At 43.0% G+C, this 20,623-nt stretch overlaps 1 protein-coding gene across 17 annotated transcripts in view; it reads right to left on the bottom strand.

Moving 5' to 3' along the window:
- The window catches only part of EHMT1 (euchromatic histone lysine methyltransferase 1), a 163,719-nt gene that overhangs the window by 70,055 nt on the left and 73,041 nt on the right, over positions 1 to 20,623 (bottom strand). For 10 of the 17 annotated variants that reach the window (XM_075060610.1, XM_075060608.1, XM_075060611.1 and 7 more), the window contains one exon: positions 4,234 to 4,290. The exons of the other annotated variants lie outside the window; for them this stretch is intronic. In XM_075060610.1, coding sequence (XP_074916711.1) covers positions 4,234 to 4,290 — 57 coding nt within the window. The remainder of the gene's footprint in view (positions 1 to 4,233; positions 4,291 to 20,623) is intronic. 17 annotated transcript variants of the gene reach the window in all.

The raw sequence follows: 20,623 nt of genomic DNA, 5'->3' as shown, positions 1-20,623 counted from the left end.
TTACATCAGCTGGGGATCTGGTCCCTCACTTCTAACAATAGGTTTTCAAGGTAAAAATACTCTTTAGCATTCCCCATAACTACATTTATTTGACCATCCTTCAACACCTAGCATGTCAAACAAAACGCTACCCAATCCTGCATGCCCACCTCAGGCAGAGCTCTCGTTACAAAGGCCAGAGTCACACCAGAAAAGTTTGGCTGGCACGGCTACACCAGCAAACTCTCCCAGGGCAGACGCAGCTTATACTGGCAAATGAATACTTTTGCTACTATGCCCCTACCTTGATATAACGCAACCCGATATAAGACGAATTCGGATATAATGCAGTAAAGCGGTGCTCCGGGGGCGGGGCTGCATGCTCCAGCGGATCAAAGCAAGTTTGCTATAATGCGGTTTCGCCTATAACGCGGTAAGATTTTTTGGCTCCCGAGGACAGCGTTATATTGGTGTATCGCTTACACTGGTATATTGCTTATACCGGTACGGTGAGTGAAATAAGCTACACCGGCAAAATCAGTTTTTTGCTGGTATAACTGTGTCTACACTAGGGCTTTTGCTGGTAGAGAAGGATCACCAAAAGCATCACACTCAGAGTGGATTTGATTTAAATCACTAGTCAAGAAGACTCAATTTAATCATGGATTTCTACAGAAAAGTGCATTCTTGTTGGTTGTTACAACCTTAATACAGATTCTTCACAACTCAGAGATAGATGTAGGTTTTATTTTTAGAAGGTACACACTAGACATTTTTAAAGTGATTTATTTTGAAAACTTCTCAGATTAGTTTTACAGCTATATCAGAAAGTGAGTGATTGTTTGGTTATTTCATTTACCAAAGGTAATTGAAGCAGATATTTATGAAGTCATTGGGAGATGAACTACTGCCAATTCAACAGGTTAATCATTAATATTTGGAGGATTTTCTTGCTATGCTGTATTTAGAGGAGATCACCACCAGACAGACATTTAAATTGTTTTATTTAAACTAAAACAAACAAACAAACAACATTATGTATTCTTGATTTTTTTCTTCAACAGCAAACATATATTTTAACAAAACAAGCATGTGAATTTTTGAATTTAGTTACACATTCAAGTTTTTTAAAATCAGGTTTGTTTTTGTTAAAACTGTTTTTAACTAAAATAGTTAAATGAAATATTAAAAAAAAACAAAAATTAAATTGACCATGTCAGCCAGGTCACCATGAGAAACTTAAAATATTGGCTAACTCAGTCGTCTTCACCTTCATTTTCCCGTTTGTTCATAATCTGGAAAAGAAAAAACAAGCTTTCCTGCTTTTTCAGGTCCCAAACGATTTCACAATTTGGAATGAATTAGTCCAAAGGAAGAAAATATTCTTTCTACACCAGCAGAAGAAGCTACTGCTATTAAAATAAGATCATCACTTCAGCAGTCTCTGAATCCAAGTGCTTAAGCGATTTCCATCAGTTCGCTGGTGTGACTTTCTTTAAAACATCATCAGCAAACATAGATTTCTTGAATAGTTCACTCTTAGCTCTGAAGTTTATGATAGTTGGCATTATGGAGGGATGATTGCTGGATGTCCATGTCATAGCCAACTTCTCTTCTTCAGCAGTTAAGGTTTGATCCTGGTACCGAGTATTGAGAATATCTGCAAGAAAATGAGCTGGAGATAGTGCTTGTCCCATTCGTTTTTTTAAAACCTGTCATTTAATTCTGTCATTGCATATTTCTCTTTTCAAGATCTCACTCAGCTCCTTCCAAATTTCAACACATCAGCAATAAAACAGCTATTTCCCTGCATTTTGTTCAAGACTACAAAATAGGTTTCAGGGTACTCAGCATGTGTTCAACATTTCTCTTAAGCCCAATGTTGAGAACTTATCCACAGATGCCATCTATTTTTTCATGATTTTGTTCACGAACTGTCATCAGGTCAGCTCTTGATATAGTGCTCAGAACAGTCCACTACTGAGTTCCATCGCACATCCTGTGGGACAGTTAGCTTGGTTCCTCCCACTTTTTTCAGAGCAGCTGCTGCAAAGCGGTTGTTAGAGAAGTATTTTGCAATTTCAACAACATTAGCCTTTATTTCTGGAACGCTGAAGTCTTTGGCTAGGAGATGCATGAAAATGAGCACTGCAACTTTATGTTATTAACCTGGGACTCTCTTCACGCTCTTCTAAATAATTTCTTCTCATCTTGGATACATTTACAGCATTGTCTGTGACCAGGCTGCACACTAGAAGTTTGAATTTTTTTTCATGGTTTGTTATAGTTTTACTGCCATTTCTTGTAAGTATTTTGCTGTGTGGGCATTTCCTGATGTATCAATTGTTTCTATAAAGAAGACATTCCCTTCTTCTGTTGTCACACAAGCACATACAACAGGATCATTGTGGACATTACTCCACCCATCAAGAGTCAGGTTAACAATTTCACCCTCTAGACTTTTTGCACACTGCTCAATTTCTCTTTCATACACTTTATCCAGCCATTTGCCTGTGACATCCGCTCTGTTGGGTGGACTGTATCCTGGTCTTAATGACTGGACCATGTTAATGAAGTGTGGGTTCTCAATCATACAGAAAGGAGAGTTTGTTGCATAAACAAACCAGACAATTTTTTCATCAATTACTTCTTTTTGCAATCACCTGGTTCTTATCACAAACTTATCTATGGTTGTTTCTGGATGAAGATTTTTTTTTTCTTTTTGCTACAGGTGATAAACTGTGGCTATGTGACATACAAGATGTGACTGAAATACTATCATTGGCAGATAACTCTGAAACTATAGAAGATGATGATGATCTTGAGGATGGATAGTCTTCAGAATGTTGAGGATGGAGTCTCCTAAACAAAATAAGTCAATGCGGTTATTTAATTATTACCACCACACTGCTCATTTAGTATTACTGACTGCATTCACGGACATTCAGTACTACTTTGAAGGTGAAATTGTAAAAGGAAGATCTGCCTATGTCATCTATTTATTTTTTATCACAACTGCATCTAAAATGATAGTACAGTAACTCCTCACTAAGTGGTCTCGGTTAATGTTGTTATGCTGCTGATCAATTAGGGAACATGCTTGTTTAAAGTTGCACAACACTCCCTTATAACGTTGTTTGGAAGCCACCTGCTTTGTCCACTGCTTGCAGAAAGAGCACCCCACTGGAGCTAGCTGGTGGGGGTTTGAAACCAGGGTGGACCGGCAGCCCCCCCCATCAGCTCCCCGCTCCCCTAAGTTCCCTGTGCGGCAGCCACCGAGCAGGCTATCAATTGCCGGGCAGTTCAGCTGTCCCTCTCCCCACTGCCGTGTGCTGCTCCTGCCCTGGGAGCCTCCTGCTTGCTGTGTGTGTGTGTGTGTGTGTGTGTTTGTGCACGTTAATGTCACGGTATCCCTCCCCCTTGCACTCCCTTACCCCATCAGGCCATCTCCACAGAGCCGGGGGGCGGGAGGGGAATGTACACCGACAGGGCTCAGGAAGGAGGGAGCTTGCTGGGAGCAGCTGCTGTCTCAACTTGCTGATCTATTTAAAAAGGCAATGTACTTAGAATGGGGTCAGCATACTTAAAGAGGCAATGCCTCTCTCTCTCTCTCTCTCACACACACACACACAGTCTCTGTCTCTCTCTGCCATGCTGTCTCTCCTCCCGCCCTCCAATTGTGCTGCCTTTGAAATCTAGGTCGTGAAGACCTACCATAACGACCAACGTAAGTTAACACTTCGAGGGCTCTCAGGCAGTGCTATTTCATATTTAGCGTTAAGGCATTCCTGGAAATGATCCCACTCTTTGACTCACCACGCTCAACCAAGCTTCACAATCATCACTGCTGTGTTACAGATAAATTGTTTTAAAACTTTGCTTGTGGTGCCGAGCTAGCATGTGTGTGTGTGGTTATATACTATATCATACCACACACACACACACACACACACACAGACATGTGTGTGTGTAGCATATAGTTCTTTGTCTGGCAAAAAAAATTCCCTGGAACCAATCCCTCCTCCTCCCCTTACTGATTAATTCTTATGGGAGAAGAAACTGGATTTGCTTAATACTTTCAACTTATAATGAGTAGCATTTTTCAGGAACATACTACAACATTAACCAAAGGCTTACGTGTACCCATTAGAGTAACAACTATATTTTTTACTCAAACATGAGAATTCAAGAATAGTCCAGAAGGAAGACAGGCAGTCCTTAAGAAAGAAGTATGAAATAAAAAAGTTTACCAACCTGAAGATCCTGCATGTTCAGACATGTTCCTTTCATCATCTTCAACGCAGCTTCCTCCTGCGAAGGAACACTTCTCATGATGTCGTTTCATTCGGGCAATCAAGCTTTGCATTTCTTTGTTGCACTGTTTGTGTTTTGCACTCATGCCCGTCTTACCCACACGCAGAGGAACTTCATTAAAATATTCCCAAACTGCATCTCTTTTATGGCCTGCTGCCATTATAGGTTTTCCCTTCCAGTGAGGGAATGGTATGGTAGATCTCAAATCAATGAAGGCTATGCTCAGAAAGACCTCAGGACTTCTGGTATATGGTGCTCAAATAGTTTCACTTTTGTTTATACTGCCTCTCCCCCTCCCTTCTCACAGTTATCTCCAGACTTCTTCTCCTTGTCCAGATCTATTCCGCCCCCAACAATCTTTTAGTCATTGAACTTTTTGAAACTTTGCACTTTTAGAGAGAGGTAAAGTATTAATTCTGTGTACACAAATTTGCAGAGGGACAACATGGTTGATGTCTTATTTCTCACTGCTATATATTATTTATTTATTTAAAAACATTTTTGCTGTTAACGAGTACGTTAGCTCTGGAGACACAAATCTGCAGTTTGAGAACTGCAAGACTAAGCATCTCTGATGGTATCTTCTAGACTGAGCACTGAGTCCCATTGGGTAGATAGAAAGATTAACCTAAATAATCTATACAGAAGCCCCTGGAACTCCGCAAGATTGGGTCCCTAATCCATGAACTACTGGAACTCATTTACAAAACTTTTCTTAAACATGACATGAATATATTGTCTTATACAATAGAATTAGAATTTATAATCCCTATTCCATGATGAGATATCTTTGAGCTATAATGTGTCTTCATTAAAACTATCTTTAGAGAGGTTTTACCTCAAAAAGTATTTTATCAAAAAATTCCAATTTAAATAAAAAAACCTGATTTTTTTTATTAAATCATTACTTTTTATTCACCCTGATCACACACTGACTGATGTTGCTATATCAGGAAAAGTTTCTAGTGCAGAACTGCTCCAAGAGTATTTAGCTTGCCTAAAAAGCATAGGATCAGGACGCATGGTTTCCTAGCAGAGGCATAAGGCAGAGTAAACAGTGCCAAACCACTTTTAACACAGTTCTAGGCTAACCACATTCATTAAATTCAAATTACAGTGAGATCTGAGCTAACAAACTGAACGAAAATCTCATTCACAACTAGAACAGGAAGGGGTGTGTTAAAAGTTCTTTTCTCCCTTGCAAAAGCCCCCCCCCCCCATACTCACACAAATTGTACCATCCAAGTTGCAGTTCTGAGTAAAAAGGATCCAAATATGAACTACATGTGAAGCAGAAAAGTTGCCAACTAGGAAAACTAGCAGCTCTGGACAACCGGAAGCGTTAACAATTCACTGGCCTGTTCTGTGGAATGATTAGGTTGACGTACTATCAGAGATTCCCTGTATTATTTTCCTTCCCGAGGCCGAACAGATTAAGAAGCATAAAGATAAAATACCAGCTGAAGCTTTGCGCTATCTAACTGGGATGTCAGGGTATGTATGTGGGCCTAATTTACAACCTGTTTGATTCAAAATACATATTGGTAATTTTAGGCTGGAATTTTTAGAAGAGTTCAGAACTTTCAGCAGAAGCCAGATTTTCACAACTCAGCACATTGGATACGGAGCTGCTTTGAGAATCTGGCCCTTTAGATCCATCCAAACATTCTCTTAGGGGAATCCTGCTCCTCTCTTCTGCTTGAGGAAGAAGTGGTGTGGTTCTATAGCATGGGGACAGATTTTGGACTGCACAGGGGGATTCACATACCTGGAGCACTGACTCTGAGCTCAGCTCTACCAGGGGTTACTGAGACCCAGTGCAAAGATGGCACTGAACGCATGGCAGGGGCTGGTGAATCTAAGGAACAGAGCACTGGCTTCGAGAACCAATGTACCTCCAAGACTGCAACAGGCACTGGAAAACAACCTCTGCTGCTACAAAGATGGCAGCAATGAAGCGTTCTCCCCTGGCGTGGGACTGAGCATCTAAGTCAGGGATGGGCAAATTATGGCCCAGGGGCTGCATACGGCCCTCCAGACATTTTAATCCAGAGCTCTAACTCCTGCCAGAGTTTGGGGTCCGGGGCTTGCCCTGCTCCGGCACTCCAGCCGGGGAGTGGAGTTGGGGGCTTGCCCTGCTCCACGTGGCTCCTGGAAGCAGTTGCATGTCCCTCCTCCGGCTCCTATGCGTAGGAGCAGCCAGGGAGCTCCACACGCTGCCCATGCCTCAAGTGCTGCCCCTGCAGCTCCCATTGGCTGGGAACTGCAGCTAATGGAGCTGCAGAGGCGGCGTCTGCAGATGGGGCTGCGCACAGAGCTGCTTAAGCGCACCTCTGTGTAGAAACTGGATGGGGGACATACCACTGCTTCTTGGAGCAGCCTGAGGTAAGCGCCACCCGGAGCCTGCAGCCCTGACACCCTCCCACGCCCAGACCTCCAATTTTGTGAGCATTCATGGCCCTCCATACAATTTCCATATCCAGATGTGGCCCTTGGGCTAAAAAGTTTGCCCACCCGTTGTCTAAGGGACTAGGAGGCTGATTTGCCCCCAAATTATGAGATCTTTGTTTTTGCATTATATATTTTTTTTTGAAGTATTCAACTCATCTTTAACGCGCTGTCTGCAAATGGGTTTCACTTGGAGAGTCATAGTGGCATCGGACTGTTTCACTTACACCATATCTGCTCTAGCACTTGAAACACGCAGAACATTTCCTAGCACTTTCACTTTCTCTAGTCTTCAGCTGAGATATAAACGTTTCCCCATCACAGCCATTTGCCATTAGCCCTAACACTGATTATAACTGTGCCGTATCAGCGTCACCTTCTAAAGCTCTTGCTTATTTCACGTTGAAATCCATGGACATTTGGCACTGAATATCCTGCAGGAAAGTAGCTTCATGTACATGGCTTTCCCATGGGGCTCTGGGGCTTCGGCCTGGCTAGGAACCTCCATTAGGAATGCTCTCTTTCCCCACACAGAGAAGGTCAGGCATGTTAGAGCTCCCCAGGTGGATCCTGCCAGTCTAGACTATGGACAGGTGAGTAACTTTTAAAAATTCCCTAGAGACTATGCAGGAGAGCAGAGGCAAAGACATGCCCCAGCCATGCAGCTTCATGGACGTGCAAGCAGGCTTCATAGTCTGACCAACACCAACTCTTGCCACTCGGGACAGCTTCAATTTATGGGAGCATTCATAGCTTAAGAAACCAGTAAGATGCAGAAGGCATGTGCTTTTGCCAGCTGCGATTTAAAAGGAGGAAAGACAAAGAATGGATTTTTCTGTTACTGTCCACAATCACTGAGGGGAAAAATTCAGCTAAAGAGCAGAAGAAAGCTGACAGCCCTTTATATTCCTCCTAGTTTGCATTTTTAAATTGGTCTTGGTGTAGCCACTTCAATCTTCGTTTCAACAATGTTAGCACTGGGAGAAATACAAAATTATGGGTTGAGATTTGCCAGGCTCTGGGAGTGGAGGGTTCTCAGTATTTTGCAGGAGGCACTCAGGGCCTCCTCTTGCCAGGTGCTAAATAGGATTTACGCTGCTGAGCATTCCCACTGAAGAATCGGATAGCTTCTGCAACTGGCAATTGTTGCACTCTCTGCTCATTCAATTTAGCTGCCATAAAAGTGACCAAATTGAGACAGATTAGAGCAGTGGTTCTGACCCAGGGACCCGGGGTCCACTGGGGGTCCATGAGCAGGTTTCAGGGGGTCCATCAGGCAGGGCCAGCATTAGACTTGCTGGGGCTCAGGGTGGAAAGACGAAGTCCTATTGCCTGGGGCTGAACCAAAGCCTGAGTAACTTAGCTTCACAGGGCCCCCTGTGGCGTGGAGCCCTGGGCAACTGCCCTGCTTGCCACTCCCTAATGCCAGCCCTGGCTTTTACATGCAGAAGCATAGTTGTTGTAGCCCAGACGGGCCGTGGAAATTCTATAGCACGTTGGTGGGAGACCTCAAAAAGAGAAAGATTGAGAACCCCTGGATCAGAGGACTACACTAGGGGAAAGGACAATTGTATTGCTCCACAAAGGATGCAGAGATTTTATGAAAAAAAGCCACTTGACTGAAGTTTAAAAAGAAAAAAAAAAAACCCCTACAATTTTCTACTTTTAATAAATGTTGAACATAAGAACGGCCATAATGGGTCAGACCAAAGGTCCATCTAGCTCAGTATCCTGTCTCCTGACAGTGGCCAATGCCAGGTGCCCCAGAGGGAAAGAACGGAACAGGTAATCGACCCCTGTCGCCCATTCCCAGCTTCTGGCAAACAGAGGCCATGGACACCATCCCTGCCCAACCTAGCTAATAGCCATTGATGGACTTGTCCTCCATGAACTAATCTAGTTCTTTTTTGAACCCTGTTATAGTCTTGGCCTTCACAGCATCCTCTGGCAAGGAGTTCCACAGGTTGACTGTGCGTTGTGTGAAAACTCCTATATGATGGGCTTAACAAATGCCATTAATCTTTACAAACAGACAAACATTTCTGAACTTTGATTACTGGAAATGGTACAAAGTAACAAAGAAAAATAGTCCATTTTCTGTAGAGTAGTGTGGAACTTTAGAACTTGACAGTAGACCTATGGGCCTCTTTTGCCACTGTGCTGCACCTTGTGCAATCATTTACGGCAAGGCAAAGTGAACATGTTTCTGATTTCACAGATTTCAAGGTCAGAAGGGACGACTGTTATCATCTAGTCTGACCTCCTGTGTAACTCAGGCTATAGAACTTCCCCAAAATAATTTAATATCATTCTGCACCGATGTAAGTGAATGTACACAGCGCAGAACAACTCAAAATCTGCCCCTTTGAGCTTCCATCTACAACCCACTTATTTGCTGCTCAGTGGAATGAGTGAAATGTGTTATAAGGTCTGACAATCTAGTTTCTAGTGAACACCTGTCAACAGCAAAAATTGGGATTACAATGAGAATCACTGGGCTCCTTGGTTGGAGAAGCCAGCAGAGCGGCCAAGGATTTAAGATGACCAGAGATTAAATTTCCCTCTCATCTCGGTTCAGGTTTGAGGCACAGTATGGAGGAGACTTGTACTGCAGCTGCCGATGAAGCTCCTGCTTGGGGGGGAGGGTGGGGGGAGGGGGCAGGAAGAGATAATCAATCAATCAATCTTCAGAGCTGTGAATCTGCTATTTTTCACCAGCACTAAATCAAAGAAAATAATAATAAATTCACTAGTTTAAAACAAAAAAAAAAGTTGGCAGCTCCCTGCAAACGTTTTTGCACTGCCCAAAATCCCCTATGAGAGCTTCCGTGACAATGCCTGATGCCTGCTGAGCTCATTCAAGAGTTGCTAAGGATTATCTCAGGTCCTTGCCCAAGCCTCTAATTAGAAAGTCCCCCCACTAAGCTTCAGTTTGTGTTAAGCTCTAAACTGCTTAATAAGACATGGTAACATAATTTAGTCTCCTTTTATAGTAAAAATACCTTGATCTGGTGATAAAAACATTGTCATGCCAGCTCAGAACAGCTAGACCTTGCCTAGTACCCTGTCTCTGGCCCCAACACAACAAAAGCACTGGCTTAAGTCTCGTTCAAGTCAATAAGATGTAGCTACAAGTCTAAAAAGTAAAGTATCTGCTATGCTGAACAGCGATGGACTTAAGTACACTAAGTACATTGCAGAATTGGAGCCTCTGAGAGTAGCCAGTACCAGATGCTTCAGAGGAAGGTAAAAGAAATCTCATCATGGATAGTTATTAAGTACCTCATAGCAGAAGATCCTCCCTAATCCCAGACACTAAATAAAGGACTTATGCCAGGGGTCCCCTAACTTTTGCGACTTCTGCCCATTTTGCGACTTGCTGTTTCCTGTGACAGCAGCCAGCAGCAAAGCAACATAGCAACTGAAGCAGCAAAGGAATTTACACATGAAGTACGTTATTGAATGCTCTGTAATCTGAGACATGGGCTTGAGTGTAACAACACAATGTCTCGAAATCTGGTAGCGTGGCAGAAATTGAACATCTAATCGCCAACGTGACATCAACAGTAGATCCGTACCAAGGCTTGATGGATACAAAAGTGCGCTCAATCCAGCGTCACACAAATATGTGCTTGCGAATGGCACCGGCAGTTGCAAGGCGCACGTTGATAGTGCAGGATATTCATTCTTGACAGTGCACCAGAACGCCGGGAGATACAATTGGTCATAGGTTTCTTGCAAGAATTGATTGCAGGAAATTTCAATGAGCTGTTTGATTTCAGATGCTGGCAAAACCATGGCATCTCGGGCTTGCACTGAAAGGAGTTTCGCACCCAATTGGATGCTGTCATGTCCAAGTCAGGAAAAAAGGATGTAAATTGTTCCTCCATCTGCCTGAGATGCTCAGCAATCACCTATGTGGGTGGCTGAACAATTTCATTGTCAGCCAGGAACTTGCAAAGCCGTGGGAAGGAGTCATCGTTTGTCTTCAATAGATTATTCTTCCAGAAAACAACTTTTTTTCATGAATCCTGTTATTTGATCACTCAGCTGAAGGATGTGGGTGTTCTCTCCTTGCAGACCTTTATTCAATTCATTCAGTTTCCCAAACACGTTTGGGATATAGGCACATCTTCCTTCGGTCACCAAGAAAATCAATTCACTCTTTTTGCAATCCATTGCATAGGCATGCAGCTCATCTCTCAGTTTAAAACATCATTCCAGTATTTTTCTTCACGAGAGCTAACGCGCTTCGGTGTGGAACACCACCATGTTGTGACTGGACCCCAAGCCTTCGCAGAATTTTGCAAACACACATCTGCAAAGAGGCTGAGTCTTGATGTAGTTCACAATACACAAGACCCAATACACAAGACCGGCTGCAAAACTTCACCTAGCTCTGGATTCAGAGCTTTAGATGCCAGCTGTTCTCTGAATCATGCAGCAAGTTTATACAGCAGACGGAGCAACTTTCTTCATCAAAGCACAGAGCTGCTTTGTGGGCTGCCACAGACAGATCTCCAACTATACAGAAGCCCACCACGTGATCACACGAGATACTTTTGTCTTTCATGTAGCACAAAGAACATTCCTTGTGCCGTTGTGTCCAGGAATTGTATCTTGCCATACGTACTTCACAAAAGTCAATAAATGTGCATCACGACCTTCAGGGCTCACGTAAACGTGAAGAGCAAAAGCATCCATGTTTTGCAGATGCTCCACCAGTGTGTTTTCATGATCTGCTGCTCACTGCTGGAGGCTGCAGCAGAGATTCTGCATAAAAATGGCTCCACTGTGCCTTTTACTACAAATCGGAAAGAGGAATTCGCTGCTAGGCAAATGAGGCAGGACTTAGGAAGACCCCATGTGGAGATACTAGGGAAGCAGAGAAAGTGACTTACAATAATTCTTTATCAAGTGCCAACAGGGTATTCAGGGTGGCATAAAAGAAGATATGGGGCCTTGTCTTAAGGAGCTTACAAGCCACTGCAGAAAAGGCTAGCACAGGCTCCTCAGAGCTCAGAGAAGATGCTCTGTTGATAAAGTTACTGCCCACAGATAAACTTTTGCATTCAAGTCTCTCAGCTGGATGCTTGCACAGTCGTATGGTGCAAGTGGAAAAATGGCATCCACACAGCCGTGTCCAGACCTGCTTCACAAACGCCACGCCAGGAGGCGACCATTTTACAAAATAGTGGCCTCCGCACAGTGTGACTTCGCACATGTGGTGCGCACTGTGGTGGAGGCTGCCATTTTGTACCTCAGCCTCCTGGCACAGTATGTGTGGAGCAGATCCGGACATGTTAAGGGTCAGACGACATTGTCTCGTGGACTGAACCTGGCTCATTGACAAGATGACCCCGTCCGCTGATGGCACAGCCCCAAGAGGGGATGCAATCCAAATTCTGAGAACTGCTGGCTTATGCCCTGAAGCCTGAGGCTTTACAGTCTTAATACATTTTTCATCTTCTCTAACAATACTGTGAGTATTCTCACTAGCGATATAATATATCTCATCCTTTTTAGACTCCTGTTAAGATGCTGGTCTTGCTGATATCTTGTGGCCATGAGTTCCATAGGTCACTTAAGCAGAGCATGAAGTATTTTCTTTTAAAAAGTGTTGCTTTTCTGTTTCATTGAACATCTCCTCACTCACATATTATGAGAGAGGGTGAACAGAAATGTCTGATCTGTCTATTTTTACCGTGTCTCGTTCTATTAATCTCTTCTCTGAAGTCTGTCTTTTCAATATTTCCTCATATGAAGCTGCTTCAGGCCTCCACTCATTTTCCTCACCCATCTCAGAACCCCTTTTCTTTTTGCTGCATCTATGTGGTTGCTGTTTTTTTAAATATGGAAAACAGAACAAAGCACATTATTTCATGAGAGAGTATACCCTCAATTTATATACGGTGGCATCACCATATTTTCAGCATTATTTTCTATTCCTTTCTTTATGCATTTGAGAATTTTGGGGGTTGGTTGGTGTGAGAGAGAGTGGGAGTGTTGTTTTTTACCCCATTGCACATTCAACAGAGGATGTCATTGAACTATGTGCAGTGGTGGCCAGATCTGTTTCCTGAGAAGTTACAGTTAATTTAGAAACCAGAAATGTGTCTGAGTGGATACATATAATCAACAAAGAATTTCATCTCTTTAGTTTTGCTAGGTCCTTCTGAAGTTCTTATTGACTTGCCATGTTCTAGCCAACCTCACTTATCTCTCTCCCAGACATCACCCACTTGTGGTATCATGTCAGCCACGGTAAGGGTACATCCACACTGCCAAGTGATGAAGGGACTGATAGCACAGTTAGGAGTACAGATGTTGGCTTTAATCTAAATATCACAGGTAACAGCAGTCACGTAGACTTGGCACACAGGTTTCCGAACAGGCTAGCAACCAAAGGACATATCCAGGGTCCCTGGCAGGCTTGAGGCTGGTTGTTCGCTGGTATGCTTACCCATGCTGCCAATCATTCCTTCACTGTGCACGGCTGTGACTCCTTCCAGACACAAGGAATGAAACAGCTTGTGTTGACATTTAAATCATCACCACTGGGCCTCTGGGTCAACACTTTGCTGAGGTGATGGGGGCAGTTCTCAGCTCTCCCAGCTTTTGCTCCTGCCTTTCTGCAGACATCTCCTCGTCGTTTACACCCCACATGTCTGACATTTTCTTTTCAAGCATAACAGCAAGACAGGGGTTGGGTTTTTTTTAATGAAAGCTGAGATTCTGAACAAGAGACTCCATATGCCATGACACCTCACATCCCAGCACTGCCTGCCATAGTTTGTACTGGATAGCTGTCTTTCAAACAGATTCACATTCGGCTCGTGTGCTGTGACAGAAATGGCCTGTGCTCCTGGCCAGCCTGCCAGTAACTGTCCCCAGGCAGACGGTGTAGGACTAGGTCTAGTTGGTCCTGCCACAGTGCAGGGGGTTGGACTCGACTTCTCGAGATCTCTTCCAGCTCTATATTTCTATGATTCTATGACAAAGGAGCTACAGCTCATGCCAGCTGCTCTGACACAGCCTGAGGGGAACAGTACTGCCTCTACAGAGACAGCTGAGGAGAGATTAGGTCAACATGACCTTCTCCCCTTCAGTTTGCTTGCGGCTTTCAGCTAGGCACCTAACTCCCTTAGGTCCCCTTGAAAACCATAGACTTCTATCCTCAATTACGCTAGCCAGGAAAAACAGCTAGAGGATATGGACCATCATGCTTCAGGGCATAAGCCAACCACTATGACTGAGCTGAAGAAAACTCTTCTTGCAAGTGAATGCACAGTTGCCCGTTACGGGGGTTTTGTACATTCCCCTGAACCATAAAGCACTGACTTCTACTGGAGACAGGTGACCCGGAAACTGCTGGTCCATCTCCCCAGCCCAGGAACGGCTAACACCACTCCCTGGTTTCTTTCAGGTCCTTACCGCAGAACACAAACACACACCAAGTAACACCAAAACCAAGCTATTTCCCTGACCTAAACTGGCTAGGGGGCCCAGAGCTCTCTCCCGCTGCATCTCTCAGACCTGCTCCAGGGACAGCCAGACACCAGCCTCCTGACTGCAGCTCTCTACAGGCATCATGGGTCTGACAACTGAACAGGGGTAAAGGGGCAGACCACCCTGTTACAACACCCAACTGCTAGGTCATCCTCAAACAGTCCAAAAGGTGCAGTAGTTCTACTCCCGTGTGTCTATAACCAAAGCTTTGCAGCGCACCTGTATAGTTAATCAAGATACAAGAGCCATTTCCTCAAGATCAGATTGCCTTGCTGAATTCACTTTCAACAAGAGGTCGTTCGAGGGTTTGTGGGTCTTACGGTTTGCTGGTAAGAAAGAGAACTCAGAAAAAATAAAACAATTAAAGGAAATAGTAAAGCAGAGAAAAGCCCAGTTGAAAGAAAAAGGAAGTTGAAAGGAGGATGCTCAGTGAACGAGCACTAGTTAGTATTAAACTCTGGATCAAGATTTTGTATTAGAATTAAGAGGAAAACTACACCCATTTTGTTCAACACAGAATCAGGAAAGTTTTGATGTCAGAGTGATTCTTTTCTTCTTGGTGAAACAGAACTGAAAACATCAGGCCTGATCCTCAGCGGGCGCAAGCCATCGCAGACTTCGACTCATCTCTCACTGGGAGCTTTCCATCTGCTGGGCTGAGCAAAACACGTGCGGTCTGCTTTGAAAGACCAAGTGAGATGTAGCCAGTTGCTCTGCATGGTGAACATTAGCAGAAGAACTGAAGTCATGCTGATGTAAGAGATGATTCATTAGTTCATTACACACTGAGACAAACTAGATACGTCCAACCTTAACATAACACAAGAGCAACTTTTTTTTCCATTCATTCCTTTCCCCTCCCCCACAAGCAAAGGGCTGACCTGAACTTTTACCCGTAGGAGAATTGAACTGGACCCTTTCATAACGAAGGTTCTAGTCACCAGTTTGCTATTCTCGAGTAGCTTTTTTCTCTCTCTATTGTGCGGCCTTAGATAGAAAGGAGCTTTTAGTCAACACATGCAGCAAATACTGGGTTTTACTTTATCTGGGACTTGCTCCCAGGACACTGATAGATGTGTGAAGTTTAATTATTTCTCATTTTTGTGCTGCTAGGCTGAAGCCAGAAGAGACCTCCCAAATTACTGAACTACAACACCGCAGCTCTGCAGTACCTTCCCTTCAAGGAACTCAAAGCACTTCATGCATTACGCTTCCCAAAATGCATGTGAGGTAGGTAGCTGTCTTGCCATCCTACAGATGGAGAAAACTGAGGCACAGAGAAGTTGTATGACTTGCCAAAGGCCACGCAGTTAGTCAGGGGCAGAGCCGGCACAATCCACACTAACACAAAGCAGCTTTGTTACAAATAACTGCCCCAATGTGGATCTGAATTGATATGGACCTCTGAAGCTCAGGACAAGCATTTACAAATTGTTCATGTGTATAATCCATGCTCTCATCCGTTAGCTCAAGCAGTAAAGGCTCCAGCTTTTAGCTCCAACCGTCCTGGGTTCAAACCCTGCAGATAGCCCAGGGTGTCCTTACAACAGGAACAGAATCCAGATCAGCTCCTATTCTAATAGACAACAGTTCTCATCCAACACGAGACAACCAGCAGTCTCATGTTCTTTCAGACCTGATCATGCAAATCAGAAGCTTCTCACTGAATCTTCTTCTTGAACTAGTTGTGTCCTATTTTACAGATTCAAGAGATTCAGGTAGTTGAGAAGCATTTCAGAGAAGCATCCAGACCTCAGGATGTTTCACCAAACCAAACCTCCCAACCTGGAGAGGTGTCCATCCATCACTGCACCATATGCTACCTCTAGAGAAAACATTTCCTGTCAAATTGTCAGGGAGTAGTAATTATTTAATGTTTGGGATGCACTTGAAACTGTAAATCATTATATAAATTATATGCATTATTGGTAATGGAATCGGGGAACATTACCTAATTAAACTCATGCGGCACCAATGCTGGTTTACGAAGGTCAGGTTAGAACTATATATACACAAGTCACACAGCCAAATAATCATGCAAGACAAAGTCAGGCATGTTAAAATAATGGGTTAATACAAGAAAACACAATAGGGAATAGAAATGACATGTCTGAGCCTCCGTACTTGAAATATTCTGTCCTGCAGCTCCATAAAAAAGCTGGTAGACTGAAGGAGGGAGGATGGTTTGAAAGTCCAATACCTCGGGAAGCACCAAGATTGGAAATGCACGTTTTAAACCATTGCACACGTGGGATTCTCCACTTTCCTATGATACACAATATTTCCTTTCAGCCTAAAATCAGTCAAGAGGTATAAAGACTTTCAAGTATCACTCCATTCTGACTATCCTCTTGATTTTTTAACCCACCAGAACCTAGAGGTTGCTGTTTGAGACCAGCTAGAGCTAGAAGCAATGGTTTGTATCATGCAAAAGCAGCTTCATATCCCACATTCAAGTGATATAAGGCACTACAGCCAGTTTCTCCTCTCAAAAGCAGCGAAGAGTCCGGGGGCACCTTATAGACTAACAGACGTATTGGAGCATGAGCTTTCGTGGGTGAATACCCACTTCATCAGATGCATGCATCCCCCACAAAAGCTCATGCTCCAATACGTCTGTTAGTCTATAAGGTGCCACAGGACTCTTTGCTGCTTTTACAGATCCAGACTAACACGGCTACCCCTCTGATACGTTTCTCCTCTCAGTTACACTGGTGCAAAGATTTAAGCACACATATAACTGACTTCAATGAGATTAAGTCCCATGCTTAAAGACAAGCATGGGTGCAAACGCTTGCAGGATTTGGTCATCAGTCTCTAATTTGAGCGGTTTATAAGAAAGGGGTTTCTAAAAAACAAACATCGACCGCAGAACTCTGTTCTGGGAAGAGATGGGGGAAGAGCCTCTTCAAAGCACTGACTCATCAACCCAGTGAGGGAGGCTTCACAGAGGGCAAGTGACAAAAGCCCACAGGTAAGCATAAAAAGGTGACCTTAACAAGGATGAGGGTAGACATGGAAATGTACACTAGGGTCACAGGACTCTACACAGAAACAACAAGAAGGCAATCAGTGGGGCAATCTGCTCAAAATCTTAGATGTCTATATACAAATGCAGGAAAAACACAGGAAGATCTGGAAATATTAGTATATAAGCTAAACTAACTAGTATATAAGCTAAACTGACTAAACTGGCATCACTGAGAACTGGTGGGATAAATCTCATGACTGAAATACTGGTATAGAGGGGTACAGCTTTTGCAGGAAGGACAGACAGGGAAAAGAAAGAGAGAGGCGACATTGCATTATGCATCCAGAATATATATACTTATGCCAAGGGCCAGAAGTAGGTGGGAGGCAGACTAGCTGAAAGTCTCAGGATAAAGATAAAAGGGGGGAAAAGGGGTGATATTAGACCACCAAACCAGGAAAAGGAGGTGGATGAGGCATTTCTAGAACAGAAATATCCAAAACACGAGGACTGGTAACAAAGGGGGACTTGTACTACCTCTACATCTGTAGGAAAAGCAATATGTCAAACATCAAATCCGTCAACAGAACATCAATAAGTTCTTGGAATGTGTTGGGGACAACTGTGTTTTAGAAGGTGGAAGGAGAATCCAAGGCGGTCAGCTATTTTAGACTTGATTCTGACCAATAGGGAGGAATTGGTAGCGAATCAGAAGGTGGAAGGCAATTTGGGTGACAGTGATCATGAAGTGATAGATTTTAGGATTCTAAGGCAAAAGTGCAGCAGAATAAGGACAATGAACTTCAAAAAAGTAGACTTTTAACATAATCAGAGAACTGGTAGGTAAGATCCTATGGGAAGAAAATCTATGAGATAAAGGAGTTCGGGAACTGTCAGCTCTCCAGAAGGAGACAAGATTAATGGTACAAGTGCTGACTATCCAGCCGTGAAGAAAATTTAGGAATAATAATAATAAGAGGCCAATATGGCTCCATCAGGAACTCTTGAATGGCCTGAAAATCAACAAGGAATCTTACAAAAAGTGGAAACATGGACAAAGTGCTACGGAGGAGTACAAAAGAATAGCACAAGCATGCAGGGACAAAATCAGAAAGACTAAGGCACAAAATGAGTTACACCAAGCACAGGCCATAAAACGCAGTAAGAAGAGGTTCTTTAAAACACATTACGAGCAAGAAAATGATGCAGAAGAAGTGTAGGTCCTCTACTCAGTGGGGAAGGAGAGCTAATAATGGATGATATCAGGAAGACTAATGTGTCTAATGGCTATTTTGCTTCAATCTTCACTAAAAAGGTTAACAGTGATCAGATACTCAACGACAATATTAACAAGAGGGAAGGCATGCAAGCGAAAATAGGGAAAGAACAAGTTAAAGAATATTTAGGTAAGTTAGATACATTCAAGTCAACAGGGCCTGACAAACGTCATCCTAGCCCAGGGAACTAACTGAAGCAATCTCAGAACTGTTGGCAATTATCTTCAAGAACTCATGGAGGATGGGTGAAGTCCTAGAGGACTGGTGACAGGCAAATATAGTATCTATCTTTAAAAGGGGAACAAAGAAGACCCAAGGAATTATAGACAGTCACCCTAACGTTGATACCCAGAGAGATACTGGAACAAATATTTAAACCATCAATTCATAAGCACCTAGTGAGGATAAGAGGGTTTTAAGGAAAAGTCAGCGTGGATTTGTCAAGAACAAATCATGCCAAACCAACCTAATTTCCTTTAGCAGGGTAACTCGCCTAGTGGATAAGGGGGGAAACAGCAGATGTGATATATCTTGATTTAAGTAAGCCTTCTGATGCAGTCCCACATGGCATGCTCATAAGCAAATCAGGGAAATGTGGTCTAGATGAAATTACTATACTGTGGTTACACAACTGGCTGAAAGACAGGAGTCAAAAAGTAATTCTCAATGGTTCACTGTCAAATTGGGAGGGTATATCTAGTGGGGACCTAAACGGGTCAGTCCTGGGTCCAGTGCTATGTAATATTTTCACTACATTATTCAAGTCATTTTTTAAAAAAATGCCTCTACAATTTGTGGATAACACCAAGTTGGGTGAGCTGCAAACATGGTGGAAGACAGGATTAGAATTCAAAATGACCTTAAATTAGAAAATTGATCTGAAATCAACAAGATGAAATTCAATAGCGACATGTACATTTAGGAAGGAAAAATCAAATGTACAATTACTAAATGAGGAATAACGGGCAAAGTGGTCATACTGTTGAAAAGGATCTGAGGGTTATAGTGGATCACAAATTGAGTACGAGTCAACAGTGTGATGTAGCTGCAAAAAAAAAAAAAAAAAGTTACTGTCATTCTGAGGTGTATTAACAGGGTGTCATATGTAACATAGGAGAGGTAATTGTTGAAGATATTGGGCATATTCAGTCTTCATAAAAGACGAGAAAACCGAGGGGAGACCAGATAAGATTTCCAGTACGTTAAAAGCTGTTATAATGATGATGGTGATCAATTGTTCTCCATGTCCACTGAAGACAGGACAAGTAGCAATAGGTTTACTCTGCAGCAGGGAAAGTTTAGGTTAGACAGTAGGAAAAACTTTCTGACAATATGACTAGTTAAAATTCTGTAACAGACTTTTAAGGGAGATTGTGGAATCTCCATCACTGGAGGTTTTTAAGAAGAGGTTGGACAAACACCTGTCAAGGCTGGTCTAGCCCTATTCTGATTCTGCCTTAGTGCCGGAGGCTGAATTTGATGACCTCTTGAGGTCCCTCCTACATTTTTATGATTCTGCAATTCTATGCTGGATTGAAGAGAAAAGGAAAATAAGATGGTGCTCAGATTGGTATGAATTTTAAGGTCTGATATCTCATGTCCAGCAAGAACTAGAAATATTTTGGAGGGGGCCAGTTCAGTTCTTTTCTAAACCCCAGTCCTGGACTAGGGATTAGAACAAAAGTACGCCCATCCATGCAGAAGCAAGGACTTCAGTAATGACCTCATGAGGGCAAGAAACACAAAAAAAAACACAATAAGAGGTTTAAATATGGAGATCAATATTAAATCCTCAGATGGCGAGTGCATGCATGCAACACACACACACACACACACACAGACTCCGGTTGGAATTACCTTGTGGGATGTGCACAGCATCGTTCAAGGTAAAGGTAAAAGAGCAACAATGCACAAGCAAGGAGATGCCCCATAATGACAGGCCATGTCCCAGTCATTCGCCAGTGCTACCATTTCTTCCTGAAGCAAACAGCAAGCTCACAGGAAAGCACAAAACAAGCTTCAAGACAGACATATATATATATATATATATATATATATATCAAAATTGATCATGAAGCAATCAGCAACCAACTCCACAAGGCAAGAGCCACTCATTGTCCCCTGA

The sequence above is a fragment of the Chelonoidis abingdonii genome, chromosome 24 (assembly GCF_003597395.2).
Source record: "Chelonoidis abingdonii isolate Lonesome George chromosome 24, CheloAbing_2.0, whole genome shotgun sequence".
Classification (NCBI taxonomy): Eukaryota; Metazoa; Chordata; order Testudines; family Testudinidae; genus Chelonoidis; species Chelonoidis abingdonii.
The sequence above is the reverse complement of the archived record's forward strand: the minus strand, read 5'-3'. Positions and strand labels throughout refer to the sequence as shown.